This window comes from Daldinia caldariorum (assembly GCF_022478825.1).
Source record: "Daldinia caldariorum strain CBS 122874 unplaced genomic scaffold F4812scaffold_2, whole genome shotgun sequence".
NCBI classification, from domain to species: domain Eukaryota; kingdom Fungi; phylum Ascomycota; class Sordariomycetes; order Xylariales; family Hypoxylaceae; genus Daldinia; species Daldinia caldariorum.
The window spans coordinates 941,293-954,108 of record NW_025953038.1 but is presented as its reverse complement, the minus strand read 5'-3'; the positions used below and the strand labels follow the sequence as shown (position 1 = coordinate 954,108).

The 12,816-nt window shown below is 47.0% G+C and overlaps 5 protein-coding genes across 5 annotated transcripts; 4 read left to right on the top strand and 1 right to left on the bottom strand.

Annotated features, from left to right (window-relative positions):
• Positions 1–869: 869 nt before the first annotated feature.
• F4812DRAFT_413377 (phosphodiesterase/alkaline phosphatase D precursor) lies at positions 870–3,407 on the top strand. Its single transcript, XM_047932789.1, has 7 exons — positions 870–1,452; positions 1,504–1,540; positions 1,595–1,720; positions 1,783–1,939; positions 2,000–2,100; positions 2,157–2,285; positions 2,341–3,407. The coding sequence occupies exons 1-7, from the start codon at positions 1,018–1,020 to the stop codon at positions 3,231–3,233; spliced, it is 1,878 nt and encodes a 625-aa protein (XP_047793596.1). The 5' UTR covers positions 870–1,017; the 3' UTR covers positions 3,234–3,407.
• Positions 3,408–5,105: 1,698 nt separating this feature from the next.
• On the top strand, positions 5,106–6,755 carry F4812DRAFT_172154 (Diphosphomevalonate decarboxylase). The gene has a single exon (XM_047929957.1). The coding sequence runs from the start codon at positions 5,287–5,289 to the stop codon at positions 6,436–6,438; it is 1,152 nt and encodes a 383-aa protein (XP_047793595.1). The 5' UTR covers positions 5,106–5,286; the 3' UTR covers positions 6,439–6,755.
• A 317-nt stretch (positions 6,756–7,072) lies between these two features.
• Positions 7,073–8,161, top strand: F4812DRAFT_455391 (cytochrome c and c1 heme-lyase; the record flags this gene model as incomplete). The annotated part of the gene is made up of 2 exons (XM_047936812.1): positions 7,073–7,719; positions 7,882–8,161. 2 exons carry the CDS (start codon positions 7,073–7,075, stop codon positions 8,159–8,161), a joined length of 927 nt encoding a protein of 308 aa, XP_047793594.1.
• Positions 8,162–8,337: 176 nt separating this feature from the next.
• On the bottom strand, positions 8,338–10,018 carry F4812DRAFT_172166 (vitamin B6 photo-protection and homoeostasis-domain-containing protein). Its single transcript, XM_047929958.1, has 2 exons — positions 9,576–10,018; positions 8,338–9,503 (listed from the first exon to the last, which is right to left on the bottom strand). The coding sequence occupies exons 1-2, from the start codon at positions 9,759–9,761 to the stop codon at positions 8,514–8,516; spliced, it is 1,176 nt and encodes a 391-aa protein (XP_047793593.1). The 5' UTR covers positions 9,762–10,018; the 3' UTR covers positions 8,338–8,513.
• Positions 10,019–10,062: 44 nt separating this feature from the next.
• Positions 10,063–11,289, top strand: F4812DRAFT_413372 (uncharacterized protein). Its single transcript, XM_047932788.1, has 2 exons — positions 10,063–10,794; positions 10,924–11,289. The coding sequence occupies exons 1-2, from the start codon at positions 10,586–10,588 to the stop codon at positions 11,177–11,179; spliced, it is 465 nt and encodes a 154-aa protein (XP_047793592.1). The 5' UTR covers positions 10,063–10,585; the 3' UTR covers positions 11,180–11,289.
• Positions 11,290–12,816: the final 1,527 nt, after the last annotated feature.

Sequence of the window (12,816 nt, the reverse complement as noted above, 5' to 3'; positions counted from 1 at the left end):
TTGCTAACAGAAATGGTTAACGGCCATTTGGAGTGATTCCACGACTCCATGAGGCGACCGAATGCATATTCGTCTAGTTTTGATCCTAGGCTCTTTTCAATCGGATTTGTAAGGGATATCGCTGGACACCCTTTCGACACCAAAGACCACAATGGAAAGATCAAGTAATAAAGTCGATGATATAATAGCTTTATCGGTTGTGGAATTATCAAAAAGATGAGAACAAACAAAGAAAAGAAAATGCAAGAGCTCGCCTGCCATTTTATCAAGCAGTTGTCCCGGACCAATTCGGACTGTGCATTTACGTAATAACGTCATTTGATATACTGTACGGAAGGAATATACCATACTATGAGGTACCTAGGCAGGTGGGGGGAAGGTAAGGGAGCTTGGATCAAGGGAAGTGCCAAGGTTAAATAAACTTTCCTTTTATCTTATATCTATCCGAATGCCAAATCGAAATCTTCTATTCTTCCACGCGTTACAACCGACGTATGACTTAATCTAGCTTGGGTCTAAGCATCACATCACAATGTACGACCGTCCAATAGGAATAGCGAGATTCCCCACGTTGGGAGGCTCTCTCACGAGTCAACGAAGTAACCACACAGGTTGGACCGGTCATATAAGATACCTCGTACGAAAGTCCCATGTAAGTGCATACATATTTCGGTAAGTTTATCGGAAGATTTGCCTACCTACCTCCTAGGTAGATAGCTCTCAGTTGTGTAGTAACCGATTCAATAAAAGAAAAATCCAATTAAGCTTATGGAAGCTCTATCCAATGAGATTGTTTTGATTAGGTATTCTCAGCTTTTCCTTCCTCGGTATTCAATCCGCAAGCATTAGGTAGAGATATAGGTTATTTATAAATAAAGTGATGTCAAAACTCGCCGACAAGTAGATCTAATCCTGACTTAAATATGACGAGCAACAGTTCTTAAAAGGAAGAGCTCCCTCGTCTTCCGTTCAAGTGAATGGTAAGGAGCACTGCAGGCCATCCCTCAGATATCCATCATGGTTTATAGTATTCCTTATGTGTTCCTCGTTGGTGCTGCTTCGGCCGCATTCACAGGCAATATCAACTACTTTTCTCCTTCGAGGCACCACCCATCGCTAGGTATTTCGATTAGCAAAGTAGCTAAACGAACAGCCGTGAACTCGCAATGGGATCCAACTCAGTTAAACTTCACTCATGGTGTTGCTTCTGGTGACCCATACGACGATAGCGTCATTCTCTGGACAAGGGCCGCACCGTCTAGTGATAATGATAAGAGTAACGTAACTGTGACAGGTTACGTTTCTCTTTACGATCACTCAACCGAGAAGTTCGTGGCAAAGAGCAGCTCGCCAGTATGTGTGGATTGGAAGATAAGTAGTTCCGAATCTTTAGAAGATATCGCGGACTCTGGTAGAGCATATACTAGTTCCGATATCGACTACACAGTTAAGGTAGGGTTAGTCCCAAGAACACGCTTATAGATGTGCTAATAGCATTTATAGGTCGAAGCAAAGAGATTGAAGCCTTTTACAACTTATTGTAAGTATAGCGCGTGATACAAAGTTGGAACTTTGCTGACATGGCTATTGTTAGATTATCAATTCAACGTGTGCAATTCCAACAATACCTCTCCTGTTGGTCGTACCAAAACAATACCTTCTGCGCGTGACGAGGTATCAGAGCCAGTGAGACTTGCCATATACTCATGCAGTAATTATCGTAAGTTTCGGCTTACTCAGTTTCTATCGCCTTCCTGGTTGTTAACGTCAGGTATTGTGTAGCATTTGGTTTCTTCAACGCATATGGCAATCCAGTTAGAAAGGATTCTGTCGATTATGTGATCCACCTTGGCGACTATATATACGAATACGCAAACGGCGAATATGGCTGGGGTGATGCCTACGATCGAATCCCGCTCCCAAATCGAGAGATATTCACGTGTGTAACACCAGAGAAACTTCATACTTACCATATCCAATCTGACTGACGTATGGGTAGCCTCTACGACTATCGGAAACGCATCGCTACCTATAGGACCGATCTTGACCTACTTGCGAGCCACCAGAACTTCCCCTGGATACCGGTCTGGGATGACCATGGTATGCTTTCTAATTTGTGACCTGCAAACTCCAGTGCTAACCATAGTTCCGAACAGAGGTAGCCGACAATTCTTGGAGGAGCGGTTCCGCTCATCTAAATAATTCCGAGGAATCCTTCATAATGGACGGTGGTGTATCGGTCGATCAACGAAAGATGAATGCTGTCCGTGCTTACTTTGAATGGAGTGAGTCTTCGAAGGTCGCGTGATGAATGTTTAATGCTGACCCTATCGTTTACAGTGCCTATTCGACAGGTTGATATGGACGACAACTTGCGAATCTGGAGAAACTTTAAGTTCGGAAACCTATTCGATCTTGTTATGCTTGACACCCGGCAGTACGATCGCTCCATTACTGATTTGTATTGGAACACTGAGTACCTTGGCGACATATATAACGATGCCAGCCGAACTCTCATGGGTCCTCGTCAAGAAGCCTGGTTTTACCGCACTTTACGTGAAAGCTCTACTCGGGGTGCTACATGGCGCATCATTGGCAACCAGATAATTTTCAGTCGAATGAACCAAAGTTTGGCTACTGGTGGGAAGCTGCCCTTCAACTATGATCAATGGGATGGGTATCAAGCCAACAGAAACCGCACTTTCCAAACTCTATACGAAAACAACATAGGAAACAATGTTTTCCTAGCCGGCGATTCTCACGCGTCGTGGGTTTCGGATTTAGTTTGGCTCGACGAACATTCGTACGACCCCGCCACCGGATCTGGATCCGTGGGTGTAGAGTTCGCTGGTTCAGCTGTTAGCTCTCCATCCCCGGCCGGACAGAATACGACAATAGACTCTGGTCTTGCCATTTCAGAGTGGTTTACAACAGCAAATGAAGAGCTGCAATGGCAGGACTTTTACTACCGTGGTTATTACGAGCTATCGGTTAGCCACGAGAAGATAGATGCCGCCTTCTTCGGTGTCCCAACGACCACTCTCCGAAACGGGTACGAAATCCCTCTGGCAAATTTCACAGTTCTCGCCGGAGAGAACAGGCTGCATCGAACTAACGGATCGCCTGCTGTTGGAAACGCACAGGCCGGTAGTTTGAAGGGTGGGATAGTTACTAGATCAAACTTGACACATGACACAGAAACTGGGAAATGGTTCACATACACTGGCCCCTGATCTGGCAATAAAGGCAAAACACAGCAGGTAAGGTACCTAACCGGCTTTGCCCCCCTTATGGCACGCATCCATCTTGAATCGCGTTTTTGCACCAAAAACACTCCCTCTGCAGCTTGGAATAGGATTACCCATATCAATGCTATAAAGTTGAAAATGTCCCTATTTAATACGTTATAGGATTCTCCTCTCTACCTAGGCGGAAAGACGAAACACTTTCCGACATATGAATATATATATAATTACCTACCTAAGGTTTAGGAGGTAGGTACGGTAGGATTGTAATTCGATGTTGTATTGAGAAGCGTTTTCTAGTTCTCCCTCCTTACCTACGAAAAGAATGTCCATTACGAGTATATGGTATCCACGACTCCCTCACAAATAGCACTAAGCGCACTTACTTATGAAACCGGACTTCTGAGATGACGTAGCTACCATCCACTGTACACGCTGCTTAGTGGCGTACAATATATATAGATGCCCATCAGTTCTTGTTGTCATACAGACGCAACCATAACACATCTTCACCCGGACCTTCATAAACCCCGGTTCAACAAACAGAGCCACCAATGTCGTCGTCTGAATCTCTTCCTACACCGCCACCTGATGAGGTGCTACGTGGGATACATCTCGCTTGAACTTTAGACACGGTTGATTGTTACTATACTTTGGTAAAAGGTGTCTTTTCCGCGCAACAGCGTACATGCGACTCTAGATATAGATACTATGAGGGTCCAGAATGCTCCCGGCTAACGTGAGAGCTGTGTACCCGGGTATAGCCTGAAGTATCGCCTGAATTGGACATCCTCTTCGATTCCAGTGTTACTCTGGCCAGGCAGCAGCAGGTCTGACAGTCGATCTACAAGAGACTTCCAGACAATGCCGTTACCAACCCTTACCGGTTCCAACATATTAAACCTCATAAATATTTGTCTGCATGAGTACGTGCGCGAAATCCTGGCACTGGGCGGGTTCGATTACAAGAAACCACAGGATGTGTTTGATGAAGAGATACGCGTTGACTCTCGAGGGTTCCCCAGATACGGTTCACGCGTGGCCTCGGCGCCTGAGGGCTGGTTCTGCGGTAACAAAGTAGATAATGATTTTGACTTTCCGCCGAGTAACAACGGACAGGACAGGGTCGCTATGAGGAGTTTGAGAGAGGACTGGGGGCGGGTGAAGCCCGAGTTAAAAGCGGAGCGGCTACGGAGTTTCCACCCGGATCCGGACCAGCGGTACGAAATCCCCAAGATCGCCAGGCCCATCTTCAACTTCGTTACCGCGCGCGTAGTGGAAGCTGGACTGGAGCCGAGTAACTCGCACCTTTCAGGATTGGGATTCCGCGAGATCTCATTATTCTAGGTACGTACCACTTGAATTCCTGAACAACAAGGCCTAAAACCCCATGAACGCCCGCTAGAATAACCACCTACTTTCAAGAATTTATAAGAATTTGAGTTTCGAAGGAAAATGAAAAAAAAAATAAGAATCAAATAATCGATGGCTTTGAGATACCAGTATTTGATATATTAGCCCTAGATAAGAGTGATTAAGTAGTTGTAGTTGTGATATTTAGTTAGATATTTTATAGGAATTAGGGAATGAACTAGGAAATGGAAACAGTATGAAAGGATAGGAGGATTATCTAGGTACCAGGTAGGTAGGTACATTTTAATATCAGGTAACACATCTTATACATTTGTACCTTCTCTTCGAATGAAGAACATGTGCTACGTAAAATGGCAAGAGGCCCTGAGCTTGTGATACCCCGGGCATACTCTTTAGAAGGTGCCAAGCCGAGTGCGTTAGGCTTATTTTAAACATTGTGGAGAGAAGTCCCTGAATTGGTCCAGGTTGGCCAACCCAACCCCCTGGCGATCATCTACCCCTCCACCCACCAGCACCAACTATTCCCCCCTAACAGGAACCTTTTACCTCCCTCCGCTCTCCACTCTCCACCAATATAAAAAAAGAAAAAAGAAAAACATACTTTCAGACCGTCTCTTTTCGATCATTCAGCAGAAACCCCCGTGCGAAAAACTTTATCTACATCATCATGACGGATACAATCTACAAGGCTAGCACCACCGCTCCGGTGAACATAGCCGTAGTCAAATACTGGGGAAAGCGGGATCCCAAATTGAACCTCCCAACCAATTCCTCCCTTTCCGTTACCCTGTCACAAGCTGATCTCCGAACTCTCACGACCGCCACGTGTTCCGCGAGCTACCAAGGCCAGGAAGATTCCCTCATTCTTAATGGCGAACCGTCCGATATTAAGGGTGCTCGGACGCAGGCCTGTCTGAAGGAGCTACGCGCCCGGAGAGCTGCTCTCGAGGCCGAGAACCCGTCTCTGCCCAAGCTGTCCACGCTGCCCCTCCGCATAGTCTCCGAAAACAACTTCCCGACCGCCGCCGGTCTGGCTTCGTCCGCTGCTGGTTTCGCGGCTTTGGTTCGCGCCATTGCGGATCTGTACGAACTACCGAGCTCGCCTACCGAGCTGTCTCTAATTGCCCGCCAGGGTAGCGGTTCGGCTTGTCGCAGTCTTTTCGGTGGATACGTGGCTTGGAGAGCGGGTGAGCAGGATGATGGTTTGGATTCGAAGGCGGTCGAGGTGGCACCTGCGTCGCACTGGCCGAGCATGAAAGCTCTGATTCTTGTCGTTTCCGCCGCTAAAAAGGGGGTTAGCTCGACGTCGGGAATGCAGCAAACCGTTGCTACATCTGACCTGTTCAAGGGACGTGTTGCAAATGTAGTCCCAGCCCATATGGAGGCTATGGAAACCGCTATCAGGGACAGGGACTTTGCTAAGTTCGCGGAGGTGACTATGAAGGACTCCAACTCCTTCCACGCCTGCTGTGCGGACACCTACCCGCCCATCTACTACATGAACGACGTGTCTAGGGCTGCGGTCAGAGCTGTGCAGGCGATCAACGAGGCTGCAGGCAAGACCGTGGCAGCTTATACGTTCGACGCCGGCCCGAATGCCGTGATATACTATCTTGAGGAAGATAGCGCCCCCGTGGTAGGAACATTCTACAACCTACTACAAAGCACGGATGGCTGGAAGGATGAAGCCAAATCGTACGCCTCGACGGCTACGCAGCTAGATGAGACTACATCCGCTTTGCTTAAAGAAGGAGTAAGCAAGATCATAATGACCGGAGTGGGCGAAGGACCAATCAAGACCGACCAGCATTTGGTATAATAGTAAACTACCTCCTATTAATATTCAACAATACCCCCAGTTACGATATATCCAAGTCGCATACCCAATCCCTCGGAATTCGTGGTGAGCATTTGTTATTAGCTTTGAATGATGGCATGAGTTGGCTATATGCTACATGAACGTATAGAGAGAGCAGTGGCAATAGATACAAGATGACGAAAGCGATGCGAGATTTCAAGCATAGACTTATTTAATACTTCTAAAAGATATATTGGGTATCCCTTATATGATGTATCAAATTGTTAACTTTAGGTACACACCACCTACATAAGGTCAGTAACCCCCGGTACCTGAAATACGACATTAGGAGGTAGGTACCTAAGGTAAGAGGGAGGTTCTGGATTCGACAACCCGGTTTTCTTGTCGGTACCTAGGTACCTCCTAAGGTAGATTCCGATTTAGCAGGTGAAAGGCTCCACAAAAAAGTTTCTATGCGAACAGCGATCGCAATCCAACAAGAATTTCTTAGTCAAGCCTATAACCTCCATAAATTCTCAAGTTATACTACTATACTACTTTCCCTAGCTTTTCTAACCCAATTTCCTCTAAATTTTACGAATGATTTAAACGAATATACTATACGATCGAAGCGAAACTCCGAAATACCGTCACAATGTCAGACCAGTCGCAATCCGCATGTCCAGTCGATCACAAGAGCAGAGAGGCATGGCTGCAACAAGCCCGAGCAGCCGGCGCCGCGGGGGCAGAACCCTCTATACCGTCGCAATCCTTACCGCCAGACCATCCTCAGATCCCGACTTCTTCGAATGATAACATCGAAAGCTGTCCTGTAGATCATAAAGCGCGCGCAGCGTGGCTACAACAAGCTGCCCGAGATGCCCCTCCACCTCCCGTGCCGTCTTCTTCCCAACAGCAACAACAACCAACATCCACCTCCTCGTCATCATGGACGTCCTACCTCCCACGCATACCCTTCTTCTCCTCCTCTTCCTCCCAACCATCAACTCTCCCACCATCCCACCCCTCCCTCGACACATCCCGGGAAATCTCCACGATCCCGCGATCCTCCAAGCCGCTCTCCTCCGCTCCCGAACCAGCCTGCCGCCCCGCCAACACGGAGCAGGAAACCGGCGCGGACCCAACCTCGGGCAACTGGGTGTACCCGTCCGAGCGCATGTTCTTCGAGGCCATGAAGCGCAAGGGCCACGACCCCCGCGCCGCCGACATGCGCGCCGTCGTGCCCATCCATAACGCCGTCAACGAGCGCGCGTGGGCCGAGATCAAGGCCTGGGAGGAGCCGTATGTTAAGGGGACTAGGTACGTTACGTTACGTCGCGTCTTTTTTTCCCGCCCCCTGTCTAACAAGAAGGAGGAGGAAGAAGAAGAAGAAGAAGAGAAGGCAAATATTTGTATGAACCAGTCATTGCTAACAACTAATTGTTTTTTTCTTTTTGATTGCAGTTGCGACGGCCCCCGGTTACATTCCTTTTCTGGCCTGAGCACCCAGATGTCCCCCCGCGCCCGCATAAATACCCTGCTGGGCTACCAGCCCCCCTTCGACCGGCACGACTGGGTGGTGGATCGCTGCGGCAAGGAGATTGAGTACATAATCGACTTCTACGCCGGGCGCGGCGGCAAGACTAGCGACGGGAAGCTATCTTTCTATCTGGACGTGCGGCCGAAGCTGAACTCCTGGGAGGGCGTGAAGATGCGCGCTATGCGAGCTGCCGGTCTGGTATAGAAGAAGAAAAGGTCTATAGAAAGATGACTCGTGAGTGCTGGTTGTATAGACTACTAATGTATTATATGATACGGGTGATTGTGCATATATGGTAGCAGGGCGTCCGGCTTGGTTATAGAGGGGATCCCCATTCATCTACAACATTCACATGCACTATATCATATTACTTGAAAAAGCTGTATATGTACCTCTTTTCCTATCCATTACGAGAACCTGTGCCTGAAAGCCAACGCACTTGATGGGGGTATCAACCTAGTTTACATCCGACCAACCGACCTTCCGTGAACTCCAAAAACCCCTTAATCAACTAAACACAAATCCGAAACGAAATCAGCCTTCCATAACGCTGAGACTAAGCCAATTTGTTCTCATCGTCCATAACGATACGAACAGAAGGACCTATCTCCATGGCGTTGGTTTGGAGATCCCAGCCGGCAGCCTTGAGGGCCTTCCAGAAATTGCTATCCACCGGCCAATGCAATCCAGTGAAGGCTTCGGCCCAAGCCTGTAGAGCGGCTATGGTAGGAGCACCCTGTTTCAAGAAGATCTTGTAGCTATCCTGTTGCTGAACAATGACGTAGCTACAATCTCGATACTTCTGGTTTTTGAAATGGCTAATCTCTCGAAGCCGGGGGAAGGTAGTGCCGAAAGAGACAGATGGGCTAATCCAAGTGAGAATGTGCTCCTTTTTCGCGACTTGATCGGGACGAAGAATGGCGCCGCGTGGGCCGGTTGCTTCCTCCAGGATGATAGTGAGCCGCTGTCTGTTCAGAGTACGCATTTGTACGGAACGGACAGCCTGGTAATTGGTCCAGAGATGGACAATTACGAGAACAACCATGGAGATCCCTACAGCTATCTTGCCATGGACAACTTGAACAAACATGCTGCCAGCTAGCATGCCTAAGAGCGAGATGACAGTCTCCTGGCTTCCATCTTTGGCATTGAGCTCCGCGAGGTTCCCATTCTTGGCAAAGTGAGCGCTAAGAGAAGCTTTAGCAGCTCCGCCTGAGACGCCACAAAGTGCGCGAAGGGCACCGGCCGCGCAGAGGGCAAAGGTCTTGGGATATGGAGGGAGAACAGGAGAGAGGATACTCAGGAACAAGGCTGAGTCATTGACAATGTCGGCCAGGAAGCGGTAGTACTTGCATTCCGGCTCAATAGCTCGGCCATGGCGGTGGGCGAACAGGATGGTAGCGATTCTGCCAGTTGACTCCTGCAGCACGGTGAGAAGTACGGCAGCAGTTGCCGAGGAAGCAGAATCTCCAACACCGAAACCTTGAAGAACGGCCCGGGATGAAAGGAGGCCAGCAATAGTGCTGGAGAAAGCCTGAAGAGAATCCTAGCGCGAACATTAGTAAACAGAACATGTGAAGGAAACGTGCATGAATTATCTAATTGCGAGGTAACGTACGTAAATCTGGTACGGCGTGTAATCAGGCGTTACGGTGTGGGGGTAACCAGCCGGGAGAAAGACGTCCAACACATCTTTAGCATAGCCTTTCAGGGTCTTCTTTGGGACAATGGGGTTGCTAGCCTCATCGTAGGTACAGATGACCTCCGATTCATTGTACGCTTTGATGATCTTGGGAGGCGCCATTGTGTTAGAGGTACGATGCGTTACAGCGTTACAGCGTCTTGCAGCAAAAAGAAAGCGGAAGGTTTTCGTTGATTTGTGCAAAAAAAAAAGAAGTTGTTTGAGTTTGGGAGAAAGATTAATTGAAGAACTCTGGTAGAAATAATTTGGGTTAAGTGCTTTGCACAATCACCTCCGTGGTTGCCCTCAGTTATCAATCAGCTGGGAAGGCGTCAGGGAGTTTGCGTCCGTACCTACGTTCTATGCTATGGTGGGGCTTGAGCCGCACAGGCTACAGCAGGAGGTACCTCTGTCCATGCCGTTAAGTAGGAGTTACTATGTATGTACCTGTATCATAGCACGGTTTTGGGGCTAAGAGGTACCCAAGTACTTACTCCAACCCAATTCCTGGATTACCTACCACAAATAGGTACGAAGTAATTCCTCAGTACCTTACCTACCTCCTATTCTTCTTTTCAATCCTAGTGATATAAATCATATCATGTGCTTATACAAGCCTACTGTCCTTACTCAAACTATTAAACCAGAGTGGATTTCTTATGATAAAAGTAGATTTTCGGGATAGAATCATAATTACAGAATGACGAGCCGAACTGTCTTGTACACTTTTAGCATATATAGAAGGCCATCGCGGCATCATACTAAAAATAAATGTCAAACCAAACAGCTCAAGAAGCTCTCAACATCGCCAATTCCAGAAAGTACTTCGCAACAACTAAATAATTCCCAATGGCAAGTTCCACTCCCCAGTCTAGTCTGCTTCTCAGCCTACCCACTGAACTCAGGTTCATCATTTACGAATTGTCCTCAGGCAGCATGGGCCCATCATGCTTTGCAGGGAAAACGACAGGAGGTATACAGTCCCCCATGATGTGGATCGTCGACTATTTGGCTTTAGTCCGGAAGCTTCCAAGTATGGGCATGATGACATCACACGTAAACTCCGCACGGCAATGATAGAGTCGCCCATCCCGGGCACACCGGTGGACAGAGTCCGATACACTGCTCTGCTGGAGACGTGTCGTCAAGTCTACGAGTAGGCCACCCCGTTCCTTTTCTCCCAGAACATGATAGTTATCAGCAGCCCTTGTAGCCATGTGTTTTCCCACTGGCCCCTGAATGGGCTTGAATCCCCCTATTTTAAAAGATTGACAGTCTGGGTTAGCCCGCGCGTTGCGAATGACTTCTTGCTATGGTTATACGTCTTTGAGGTGTATGAAGCGGTAGGATCCGTTGAACGCATCACCGTACTCTTCCAGGAAGATATCTGCGGGATGAGCGAAGAATTTGTGGAAGATGTCTGCGAGGCTGCCGGGAGATATCTCATATATAACGAGGAGCACCCACGCTATACAGTAGATGTTGGATTCTTTCCATCATTACGGTATGCCTTTGATAACTTCTCAGGTTCTTATCCGTAAAGGTCAGATGCAAGAGGAGTTCACCTAGTAGATAATGCCAAACCACCATTAAAAAAGGAAGACAAAAAAAAGACCAGATACAATTAAATGAGGGAAAGTCGTATTCATAGATAATTTAAGGTTACTACTTAAATATGCTGCTTTGGTTGACGGGCGTGATAGCTATTGATTTTGAACAATGGCAACACAAACCGTTGTAGCAAAGGGCTATTATGTGTACCTAAGGTACCTATTTAGTATGTAATATAACAATACACAATCCTTCAATCCCACTCTTCATAGATGCTGTACAGTAAATGTGATTTGATTACTTAAATCGGAAAATATCTTAGTATGTAACTGGGAGTTAAGATGAGCTACCTACCTCATCTTTGCTGCTTTGTCACTCTACAATGTCTTTGGGAGAAAAACTTGAGAAATTGGGCGATGAGGTTTATTTCAAAAAGAATTGATTTACACTAACTCTATACATAGAAAATTTCTCTTCATAACTGATATTGGACAAGTTATTGTAGTTCAAATTTGACGTTAGTTGACTTTTAGAGGGGTGACCCATACAAGTCTGACATCTTCTGACATCAATTTTGAATTGAGATAGATGCTTCAGCCTTAGCTATGAAAAGAAATTTCCTATGTAAGGAATAAGAATTAACTGAAAATGCAGTTTTACAGCTGGTATTCGGAAAGATATCATAGAGTGATAAAATTGAAATTTGGTGTAAAATGGGGAGTGGACCAGAGAACCCAGAGTTAGCCCAATAACCCGATTTCCAACTGCAATGGTAAATTCTAACATCTGCCCATGATTTCAAGAGGGGCAACGTCCGGCACAGAGAATTGGTGTGATTCATCCAACCAAGGTACTTCCGACCTAGTTCCGTGGGTAGTCAAAAAAAAACCCTGGAGCACTTCAGGGGTAATGTCCTAGATACCTAACCATATATGCCATTAGCAATTCTGAGCTCCAAAATACGCCACAGTAAGAACGAAAGCCCCGAGCCCCTTGAAGTCGTTCGATCCACAACACAGAACAGCAGTACAACGACTAGTATACAAAGACAGAACTTTGAAATCAGTTTTCAAAGGCCCGCATAATCACACTAATACTACACAGTAAGAAGTAAAGTCCGACGACATTGAAGATCTGATGTATAAGCATGACCTAGGGGGTTTTAAGTTAATCCATAATTATATCATACCAAGAACTTGCCGAAACGGCCATATCTACCTATGCTTGAGGAAAATCCACTGCCCCGCAGAGAACTCAAGCGTCGTCCATCGATCGCGAAGGACAGCACGCCCAATAACCTAGTAGACACGGTGGGCGCCCCAAGTGATGAACCCATTGGACAGAGAGGAAGACGACGAAAGATAGAGGTACAATATCTCCTCATCCGACAGCATTCGACAAGGGGCACAGAAAGGGCCATAGCATCCCCTTAGTAGGCATGTTCGCTAGGTTCGGGGTCGATGTTAGCAGTCAGTAGGTAGTTGGCCAGGGGGCAGACTGCCACATATACACGATCCGACTACGAACATTGTAGAAGTCAGCAAATCATTTCAAATAATTTTAACCGGAAGTCTACGATTTCGAAGCTCAAATAATTAACGAAGAGAACGCGAATCGTATTAAAAGT

What these genes read in the sequence shown, in the direction of transcription:
- F4812DRAFT_172154 (XM_047929957.1), top strand. Translation starts at nt 5,287, where the DNA reads ATGACGGATACAATCTACAAGGCTAGCACCACCGCTCCGGTGAACATA.
- F4812DRAFT_413377 (XM_047932789.1), top strand. Translation starts at nt 1,018, where the DNA reads ATGGTTTATAGTATTCCTTATGTGTTCCTCGTTGGTGCTGCTTCGGCC. An exon ending in CCAAATCGAGAGATATTCAC is followed by an intron (nt 1,940 to 1,999) that starts GTGTGTAACACC and finishes ACGTATGGGTAG; the next exon opens with CCTCTACGACTATCGGAAAC. An exon ending in CCGTGCTTACTTTGAATGGA is followed by an intron (nt 2,286 to 2,340) that starts GTGAGTCTTCGA and finishes TATCGTTTACAG; the next exon opens with TGCCTATTCGACAGGTTGAT.
- F4812DRAFT_172166 (XM_047929958.1), bottom strand. Translation starts at nt 9,761, where the DNA reads ATGGCGCCTCCCAAGATCATCAAAGCGTACAATGAATCGGAGGTCATC. An exon ending in ACACGCCGTACCAGATTTAC is followed by an intron (nt 9,504 to 9,575) that starts GTACGTTACCTC and finishes TGTTCGCGCTAG; the next exon opens with GATTCTCTTCAGGCTTTCTC.
- F4812DRAFT_413372 (XM_047932788.1), top strand. Translation starts at nt 10,586, where the DNA reads ATGCTTTGCAGGGAAAACGACAGGAGGTATACAGTCCCCCATGATGTG. An exon ending in ACGTGTCGTCAAGTCTACGA is followed by an intron (nt 10,795 to 10,923) that starts GTAGGCCACCCC and finishes AGTCTGGGTTAG; the next exon opens with CCCGCGCGTTGCGAATGACT.